At 42.3% G+C, this 11,245-nt stretch overlaps 1 protein-coding gene across 1 annotated transcript; it reads left to right on the top strand.

The window, feature by feature from the left end:
- Positions 1–339: 339 nt before the first annotated feature.
- LOC124281915 lies at positions 340–10,568 on the top strand. The gene is made up of 7 exons (XM_046717919.1): positions 340–478; positions 4,567–4,713; positions 5,755–5,911; positions 6,375–6,588; positions 6,631–6,653; positions 7,056–7,337; positions 7,558–10,568. The coding sequence occupies exons 1-7, from the start codon at positions 461–463 to the stop codon at positions 8,820–8,822; spliced, it is 2,106 nt and encodes a 701-aa protein (XP_046573875.1). The 5' UTR covers positions 340–460; the 3' UTR covers positions 8,823–10,568.
- Positions 10,569–11,245: the final 677 nt, after the last annotated feature.

Raw genomic sequence — 11,245 nt, 5'->3', positions numbered from 1 at the left:
TCGATAAGCATACGATCAAACCGGAAACATGCAGTGGTTATTTTTCACACGCTCTGCGCATGCCCACAGCGAGTTGAAAAATAATGTGAAACCGCAACCAGCTGCCTGTACGTGTTCGTACATATGATCTTCACCATCGGATGAGTGGGTTCAACTTCTTAAAAGTGCAAATGGTTGTGTACTGCACACTAGGGGTAGTGACAACACTGAAAGAGCACAGACACATGCGCCTAAACAAAAAGAAGTCAATTCTGTCCCGCGCTGCGGCTCGAGCTGTCAGACAGACGCGTTTGAAATTCGCGCCTGGAAACTGGCACTTCCGCATACGAGCAACCTCGTTCTGACGCAGCTCGAGCGAGTGGACTATCAAAGTTCTGTACATATCACCTACTATACGTACGGATCCACTGGATGCTTACTAGAACTGCGTACTTTCAGTTACACTGTTGAACACTGAAAGATGGGAGTTACACAACAGGTGCGTCTATTTCTTATGTAGCCTATACTAAATTATCCATTTGGTAATTGTGAATTATAGTTTAATATCGAAAGTAGGAGTTCCACTTCAGATGGATCTCATGTAAATTTTAATCGTTTGGATTAAATCGATTCTTACGTTTGCCTCAAGCCATCATAAGTGAAATAGACCTGATTGATATCAAACTTAAACCATTGCTTGCATTGTAGACAGATTTAATCTGGTAGGGTGCGTTGTCACTGGTGATTACAGGGCTGTTAAACATATTAGATACTGGGCGGATACAGCTTTTTGAGGAAGGGGGGGTGCACACTATTGAGAAAAGGGAAAGTGCACACTTCATTTTCGTACGAGTTTCAATGGTCATTTAATAAACTTTCAAGACAAAAGGGGGGGGGGGGTGCGCACCCCTGCGCGCGCACGCACACACACACACACACACACACACACTCTCTGGATCCGCCTATGAGTTATATGAGATAAACTGATAGAATGTCCACTGTTCTGCTTCTAACTAATTTACTTGTCTTCCAACTTGTTAGGTCGATGGAGAATCCCTGTCCCAATACGCCTTAAGAATGTTGTTTAATACTCGTCTGGCTGGTTTTGCAGTCAGTCGAGTTGTATTTTTTATGTTTATGTTCACGGGTTTACACAGGCGTATCTAATTTTGAAAGAAGACTCCTAGTCTGTCTCACAGTCCCTGAACAGCATTATTTTCCCTAGCAATGCTTCGACCACCAACCCCGTTTTGTGCGGACACATCGTCATCCATTTGTGTCAATATCGTTTAGTTGAGAGTCAAAATCGGGTTTCAATCGACTTGCAGAAATAACGATAAAGAACTGGTAGGTGCCATAGTGGTGATCGATAGGCCAATCACCCATGATTATGTTTACATTAAGTTTTAATCGATTGTATGCGATGGTAGGGTAGCGATCGGCAAAGCAGGCGGGTGGGGTACACCGAAGTGTCCGGCCTTGTCATAATGTATTGTACTGTGAAGCATTTCGAGTCGGGGGTCATCTCAAACTTTTCATACTGTTCTTAACATCATTAATCCTCGCCAAGACTCGAGGGCCTGTGGTTCAGGCTCCCTTCTCAATGTTGCTCCTTTTCAATTTAAATGGGACCATTTGTTTCTATCAAAATTATATATCTTTTGAGACCAAGCGTTAGTCTAGAAGCCCCAACGACGACAGTTTTTGCTATTCTATCTATAGCAACATGTCATGTAGTTGGGATTTCACAGCCCAATACATGATCTTATGCAAGCCTACTAACATCTTATAAAGGCAACGATTTTAAAATAGGAAGAATAATCCAAATATTCTTTTCACTCACAGAGAGAACGAGCTTTTTCACTCGGGGCTGATAATTCGCACTTTAATGTCTAGTGTCACTCGCAGGTCACAGCACAGTACACCTGTAAAATTATGCTGAAATTCTAAAGGCTTGCTTTAGGCTTGGCTGATTTCATTGCTTGTGCGCTTATTTACAAACTAGAGACAAGATTACACAATGCCATTTAGAAAGTGGTCAAATGTAACATATGTTATATTTGGGATTACACTTTCTTAGTAAAGTACAGATTCTAGTAGCTCAAAGGCGGGTTCACTTCTTGTGCTGGCGATTAGGTGCCTGACTCTGAGGGTGTGGGTTAGAATCCCGGATGGGACTCAACCCAGAAAGTACTAGAATTTTTTCCTTACTAAGAAAGTGTAATCCCAAATATAACATATGTTAAACTAGAGACAAGTCTGACCACGTCATATGCAAATTTGCGCGTGGCAGCCTATGTCATCCAATCATCACTACGGCGTCGAGAGTGAGGTGCAATGAGTTCAGATAAATGCTGGGACTACCATATAAATGCTGGGAATACTATATCAAAGCCGTGTGCGAAATACGCATGATGTCTGAAAGCGCACATTAAATCTCCAAATCATCATCATCATCATCATCATCATCATCACAAATAGGTTTCAAATAGTGTACAAATGTTGGAAATTGAACCCAGACCTTCGTCTTTACGGAGGGACGCCGTAACCACTAGGCTACCCAAACGCCCCACGCAGCAATCACTAAACTGCCCATATGCAAATATATACTCTCCCCTAAAAAAAGAAACGCATCATGAAAATCGCAATTTCATGTAGCAATGAATTAAAACGTGATTCATTTTACAAAATGTTTTGCTCTGTTTATGAGTCCTATGGTGTTTATGTTTTGAAACATCACAACAAAACGCACCATCCGTAAAATACCCGTATTTAACAGCATGATTTTCAATTTCGGCGTGTAGTGTCACAGAATACACAATTCACATGCAATGCACGTGAAAGTTGGGGATCAGATAGACTCAATGATGGGTATAAAAGGTTGATCGCTGTCTGTCGATTATTCACTGTATTTGGAATATTGTTGACGAACGCAAAATGCCACGTCTAAGTGAAGCCAACTGTCATATCGCCATTGGTTTGCTTGAAGCTGACCAGTCTCAACGTGCAGTTGCCCGACGCATAAATGTTCACCAAAGCACCATTTCACGGCTCTGGGAGAGATATCGCCGGCAGAATGCGGTAGCAGATGCCCCTCGTAATGGGCGACCTCGAGCGACCACTGCGGCGCAGGATCGCTACATCCGGGTACATCACCTGCGTCATCGAACAGCTACGGCGACCAGTACCGCTCGACAAATACCCGGATTGAGGAGGCTTTCTGCACAGACCGCCAGGAACAGGTTGAGAGAGGCTGGTTTACGTGCCAGAAGACCTTATTTTGGCCCTGTGCTTCGACAACAACATCGTCGACATCGAGTTCAATGGTGCACCAACGTTCAGGCCTGGAACCTACCGAATTGGCGTAGAATCTGGTTCAGTGATGAATCACGATTTCTATTGGAACGACACGATGGAAGAATGCGGGTGTACAGACGTCGACGTGAACGTTTCGCCGACGCTTGCGTTCCCCAGGTGGACAGATTCGGCCGGGGCAGTGTTATGACGTGGGGAGCGATCACCTGCCGTAGGAGAAGTGATTTGGAGATGATCCAGGGCAACCTGACAGCTCAACGGTACTGTGACGAAATCCTACGCCCACACCTCTTTCCAATCATTGATCGCCAGAGGGAGTTGTTTCAACAGGACAATGCCAGGCCCCACACAGAACGTCACACTAGAGACTTCCTCCAGAACCACAACATGTGCATCAATGTGCTCCCCTGGCCCTCAAGATCACCGGACTTAAACCCGATCGAACATCTGTGGGATGCCCTGGACAGACGGGTGCGACACCGTAACCCTCAGCCCCAGACACTTCAGCAACTCGCACAGGCACTACAGGCACAGTGGGCTGCGATTGGGCAACATGAGATTCTGAGACTTATTCGTTCGATGCCGAGGCGATGCCGTGCAGTTCTGGATGCCCAAGGTGGTCTCACGAGGTATTGACTTCAGCGCCACCACACGTCTCCATGTGACATTCAAACTGACTTTCCTCGAGTTGGTGCCAAAGACGGATAAGTCTGCATTCCCAGTGTGCAATTTCGCTATATTTCATAGACTCATAAAGCCTACAAGATGTTTCAAAATAAACATATAAATACAGTTAAAATTCCTATATGCGTTTGTTTTTTGGAGAGTATATATAGGCAGGTAATTAAACTCGATCATTTAAACTCTATGAGTAAGAGGTGGATGATATTTTTGTTGTCTCGTGAACCCGCTTTTATATCATCGAGTGACCTGGTTACGTTGATATTTTAGTAACTATTCTCACAATACAAGAGAAGAGATAAAAAAGAAACAAATGTTCTCTTCATTATGAATTCTTTTTACAACATTAGAACCAAAGCATCTCCTCTCCCAAACAGATGGACAGTACTTCCTGTATAGAATATGATTTTATATAACTTATACTTTTGCAGATAAATACGGTATTTATGCAAACACAATAATGACATACACATGATGGAACTTCTTCTAAGGATATTAGCTGATATTGACCTTCGTTAGAACGTATAAGTTGGTTCAACGTGTTTAAGTTAACATCTATTATTCATTCGAATATTTGAACCTTGTTTCCAGATATCCTCACACGAAATGAGCAGAGTGATGAAGAGTGCTGTAAAGGGGGTATTGTGCACAGTAATTTACAATATGGATCCACAAGTCATGCTCCCAATGATTTGCGAGACTGGAATTCTTACTGTGGATGGTAATGATCCGTACTATGTAAGTATACTCTCACCTTTTGATAACATTTACAGCCGTCTCTGAATTGAGCTTGTAGGCTAGAACCTAGCCTTGTTCCAAGGCTGTTCTGAGGGCTAAGACACTGTATAGTAATTCTATCCTTAAATTAAATAGGCCAGCCATTACCACTGGGGAGTAGGCCTACAGGACGTTAAACACCAAACACACAAAACAACAGCACCTTAACTGACTGACTGAGTTTAGTTTTCGCCGCTTTTAGCAATATTCCAGCAATATCACGGCGGGGGACACCAGAAATGGGCTTATCAGCACCTTAACATTCGTAGTGTCCAATTAATCATTTGCTGTCTCTCCAACACTAGAGCTTGCCTAAACCCACGCTAACCCCTGCATCCATTTCCTGTGGTTACCCGCCCTTATAAGTACGTTTGCTGCAACCGTCAAGATCCCGGTTAGAAATTGATCTTCAGTAACCCATGCCTGTCGTAAAATACGACTTACGGGATCGGGTGGTCAGGCTCGGTGACTTGGTTGACACATGTTATCGTGTCCCAACTGTGTATAGATCGATGCTCATGCTGTTGATCACCGGTTTGTCTGGTCCAGACTCAATTATTTCAAGACCGCCGCCATATAGCTGGAATATTGCTGAATAAACTACCAACCAACCGTTTACTGCAAAATCGTACCAATGAAATGGCAAATAATATACATTCGAAAGCAAGAAATCGTCTTAAATGGCATGAAAGTTAGTCATTTTTCCACATACCAAATCATCTCTATAATTAGACATTGGCATGGGAGACATACACACATGCTTTCCGTGGGGATGCATTTGTTGGTTTTAATTAAATCGCCAAAGACCGAGTTGTTGTGCCCAAGTATACAAAACTAGGTCGTCAGTGCTTGGCTTTACTGCATGATGTGTTTTAAGCTTTAAACGTTATACCCCACTGAAACCTGAAGTAACAAATATAATCATATTTCATGTGTGAATGCCATGACATCGTAGAGATGATTGAAGACATGTTATGATTCTGATTTCATTGTCTATTGAAGGGAAAATTAAATAATATGATTCGACATGGGAGAGAGGATAATTCGGTCATAAACCACACCCTGCTTGACTATCTGTTCACTCGACACAAGTGGTGGATTGTTTTCATCACTGTCTGTCAACAGTGTGGATACCATGGAGTCATCGAGGCAATTGAAGGTATTACACATGGCAAATATACAGGTTATCCCCCGATGACTGATCCATTGTCAAGAGCCTGAGTCCTTTCGCAGACCAGACATTGTATTTAGTGAGGTAGCATCTTATAGACTGACATGCATGTATGTTTACAGGCGATGAAGTTTTCGATGAATTGCATCAAAATTCATAGTTTCAATGTTCTTTCTTAGTTTTCATGAAATGTCTGAATTTTATATATATTAAGACTTCAAAAGTCCCAACATAGAACTAATCAGTAATTATAATATAGAAATCCATGCAGCTGGAACTAACCAGTAATTAGAATATAAAGATTCACGTAGCTGGCAGTTCCTTTAATCCCTGCTTTAATGAAGCGGCGTACCTTCAAAGATACCTGCACATAACCATACACAGGTTCAAATTCAGTCGTTTGGTGTATATTCTGGTCTTTAAAGTTGTTTGTTCTAATTCCATACTTCAGGAAAGTTGACAACAACTGAGAAATCTGAATTACACCGGCAAATACAACGCAGTACAAGACAGCCCAGTATTGAGGGAAGAGCAGAGAGACACAGCCTGTCACATTCACACAGACCACCAGGTGTCCGGCAACATTCCTGTGAGCTAAGCCTCGTTCCTCCAACCATGGCCACGCCACCAAGTCAAAGAACAGATCCTGCACAGGGAAACATACCATGGGGCAGTGGTCAATGGGACACAAGAAACCAGAGCAAGCCCAGCAACACTGGTCGATCTCCTGGTCAGGAGTAGTTTCAATATATTTTTAATGTATTTTGTGTAAACTAATTTTATAAAAAGTTGAATATTGTTTCCTGAAAAGGCAGTCTTTAGTGTAGATAATCAAAATGTTGATATGAGATCACTAGGGCAAACAAATGAGACCACGTTTTTCTGTAAGTTTGAAGGGTCGATGTCATTCTCAGTAATGTATGTATACTTCAAATGAAAAAGGCCAGGTGGTCTAAATCAGTTAACTGAACCATTATTGTCATACACGACTTCTGTGCTCAAATATTTCAGTCCAGTAACTCACAGTATAAAACTGATTGCGGTGTAAATGAACAATCATTTCATTTGAATTCCTTAATTTCTGAAGTATTTATGCAGTTATAGCAGCTATCACTCACTCGATTTGTTTCAGGACCGTTGAACGAACTCCCTCCGCCACACATGCAAACTCATATTCGTTCATCGCAGAGCAGTCGCGACAGAAAGCCTGAAGGACCACAGGGCTTGTCACTTTCCGACAGCAGACGACAATTTGAGAAACGTTCGTCTGATTCAAACGTATTGGATGAAACATTAGCAAAGGCCTCGACCCGAACAACAGATCCTACACCGGGTAACATACAGTTGAAAGGTGGTCAAATGGACGTAGAGTACCAGAACACAGAGATGAACAGTAACATTGGACGATCTCCTGGTCAGTAACACATTTTATACGACTGCTGAACAACCTGCCTATTCACGAATACCTCAATGGTTTTACATGTGTTTTCTTGAAAAGACACATTTAACACATTTAAAACCCTGAAATTTCAATTAAGGTATTGTATGAAAAAGTTAGTTGAACAATTACTTGGTAACAATTACATGCAATTACAATTAGTGTAAAGTGAATGAATATTTCATTTCCAATCCAGGAGGCCTGATTGATGACGAGAAGAAAATCAATATCACAAAGGAATATATCCATTTTGCTCCAAAGACCGAAGGAACAGATACAAACAACCTGTCTGAAAATGCACCCTACAATTCTAAAGAGGTCAAAACAAATGTGGGAACAGTCAGTAACATCGGTTTGAATATTCCAGTTCCGGATAAAAATGCAGTAGGTTCGAATTTGACAGGTGACGAATCAAACATGGTCAAAGTCAGAAATATCTTGTCACTTGAGAATCCCAAGATCCAAAACCAGAGAGAAGATGACATGGATACTAGTGTCGTCACCGATGATGTAACAAACAAATGGATATACCCCAATATTCGCTATGACAACGGTGAAGGAAGAGATGATGACAATGGGAAGCAGGACTCTCCTGCTATGGATGGATCCGACACAGTACCTTATGTTAGTAGCTTAATCATTCAGACACAGCTTGGCCAGCAAAGAAAGCGTCATGGTACAGCATTTGATCAAGAACAGGTCATTGTTGAATATGAGAGCAGAGAAAAAGAAAGCTTGGAAGCTGATCCGCCAGAGAAGGAACACCGACATGATGTTGAAGGTCGATATCATAATTCCGAGGAAACGTATCGTAAAGAGAGTCAAAGTGTGAACAGCCAACATACAAATACACGATGTGACCACCAGCCCAAGGTGATGAATACCGAGAGACCCAACCCAGAATTCTCCGCATCAGCTGAAACACGGGCAGACAGTGATGTCCCCTGTGTATCCGGCCCTGACCACGTGTCTGAAAACGCTTACCTGGTTGGTAATATTCCCAATTTTGGATTGCTGGGTGATGCCGCCTTCGAAACGACAATACAAGGTGGTGATATCTCAGCTGATTGGATTGAAGAGGAAACTTCACAGAATGCCGTTTCTGACAGTCCGGGAGATGACGCATTGCCCACCGTTGATAATGGTTCGAATCCGACAAACCCAACCAAAGTGATGTCTGAGAAGAGAAGGTCCTCTGCCAACACCGACAAAGTAACTTCAAATGCACTGCAACAGGCTTGCTCGCCTCTACGTGAAACTTCCGGTGGGAGTGTATACCTTTCTCCATACTACAGTCCCCGATCTAGCTATCCGCAAGCAGCAGACTATACTCACATTCCACCTCCAGCCCACATTTTGTCACTGTCTGACACATCTGAACCTTCCCCTATCCATGAGAAATTAGCTAAGAGGGCACTTAAACAAAAGACCGAAGGAGCAAGTACAGTGAAACCCCGTTAATCCACAGCCTGCTATTTTGCAAACATTTTCATCAGTTTAATGATGGGGCCCCTGAAGGTCCGGGTTACAATTGATCTTCAGTAACCCATGCTTGTCGAAACTGGCGACTAACGGGATCGAGTGTTCAGTCTCGCTGACTTGGCTGACGTATGTCATCGTATACAAATTACGTAGATGCTCATGCCGTTGATCACTGGATTGTCTGATTTGACTCGATTATTTACAGACCACCGCCATATAGCTTGAATATTGCTGAGTGTGGCGTAAAACCAAACTCACTCACTGTTTAATAATGGACGTTCACATGTATATATCTGCATGGGGTCAGAACAGAGATTCCGGTGGCAGTATGTCGTCGGCAACCTATACTAGTGATATTACATCGTCTGGATTACATTGTATGGGTTAACGACGTGATCATTACATGTCATTGTACCCTCGATAGTGTGGGACGTTGCACACTATATCAATCAGTTGACTGTGTGGTCCAGATACGATCATTATCACCGGCATATACCTGGAATATTGCCCAGTTTGGGTTAACCCAACAAAGCCCCTACAATCCTGAGACTTTGTGGGATACATAGCATGTATGCAGATTGGACACGAAACACGGCGTCAGAATATGGAGCTTTCTTATGACTGTTGTGTCCATACAACACGGAGGCAAAATATAAATAATCACACTGACGAACCTTGTGTCCATAATCACACTGACGAACCTTGTGTACATAATCACACAGACGAACCTTGTGTTAAATAAGACATTGACGAACCTTGTGTGCATAATCACACTGACGAACCTTGTGTACATAATCACACTGACGAACCTTGTGTACATAATCACACTGACGAACCTTGTGTACATAATCACACTGACGAACCTTGTATTAAATAAGACACTGACAAACCTTGTGTGAACCATCACACTGACGAACCTTGTGTGCATAATCACACTGACGAACCTTGTGTACATAATCACACTGACGAACCTTGTGTACATAATCACACTGACGAACCTTGTGTACATAATCACACTGACGAACCTTGTGTACATAATCACACTGACGAACCTTGTGTACATAATCACACTGACGAACCTTGTGTACATAATCACACTGACGAACCTTGTATTAAATAAGACACTGACAAACCTTGTGTGAACCATCACACTGACGAACCTTGTGTACATAATCACACTGACGAACCTTGTGTACATAATCACACTGACGAACCTTGTGTACATAATCACACTGACGAACCTTGTATTAAATAAGACACTGACAAACCTTGTGTGAACCATCACACTGACGAACCTTGTGTACATAATCACACTGACGAACCTTGTGTACATAATCACACAGACGAACCTTGTGTTAAATAGGACACTGACGAACCTTGTGTGCATAATCACACTGACGAACCTTGTATTCAGCATCAGTTGGTGGATTAAGGCATTAACAAGGTGTTAGGAGCAATTTCTATCTTATTGACCTTTCCCCTGATTTTGTTGATATAGCATTTTAATGAACTACGTAACTGGCTTGCTCACGAACACAAACGTGTAGATAGCTAAATAATCAGCTTTATCCTTCAAATAAGTGTATAAAACATGAGCATTCTGTTATAAATGACACTGGGTTGCTTCGGATACTGTAACTTTAGACAGTGGAAGGAAAACAGTAAATACAAGCATTCCATCCTGAACTATTAGGGGTTTAAGTAATAAAGTCGTTTTGACATGAACACGTACTTAAAAATCCTTATTATAATGGACCATTGTTGCACCCCGTATACAACCTGATATTAAAGGTGGGTTGGCATGGTGTTGATGGCGGATACAAGGTGATAGCACTTACACAGCGGCGGGCATGGAGGTGTACGCGTATGGCTTCTTTAGTGTGTCCGGATTTGCAGAACAGAACGGCGGTACCGCGACGATAAACCCATGAAGATTCGAACCTTCAGGTGCGATCATATAGTGGAAAAAAACAAGTTACCGTTTGTCAGCACTGATGGTGTTTGATGAGATGTTTACAGGAACCGAAAGAAAATGTGATGGGCAACCGGAGCCTACTTGTTCAAAACAATCCTGGCGTTAAGACTATTATATATCTATGTTCAGTGAGTGAGTTGAGTTTGACGCCGCTTTTAGAAATATTCCAGTAACATTCCGGAGCGGGGACACCAGAAGTGGGCTTCACACAGTGCACTTAAATGTGGTGAATCGAGCGGGACAAGAGAAAGTCCAGACCAGACCTTAATTTTTAATGTTGAGTATTTACTCCAGGCACAAGAAATGTCAAACGGGAACCTTTGTTTGGTAATCTGAGTGGTGTTACCACTAATTATACCTGTTATAATTTATTAACTGACCATCAAGTGAATGATGGCACATAACGGTTACAGCAAGGGAGTAGTAT

This window comes from Haliotis rubra, unplaced genomic scaffold, assembly GCF_003918875.1.
Source record: "Haliotis rubra isolate DU_JTF1 unplaced genomic scaffold, ASM391887v1 Scf290, whole genome shotgun sequence".
Classification (NCBI taxonomy): Eukaryota; Metazoa; Mollusca; class Gastropoda; order Lepetellida; family Haliotidae; genus Haliotis; species Haliotis rubra.
This window is presented reverse-complemented; position numbering and strand designations above follow the sequence as displayed.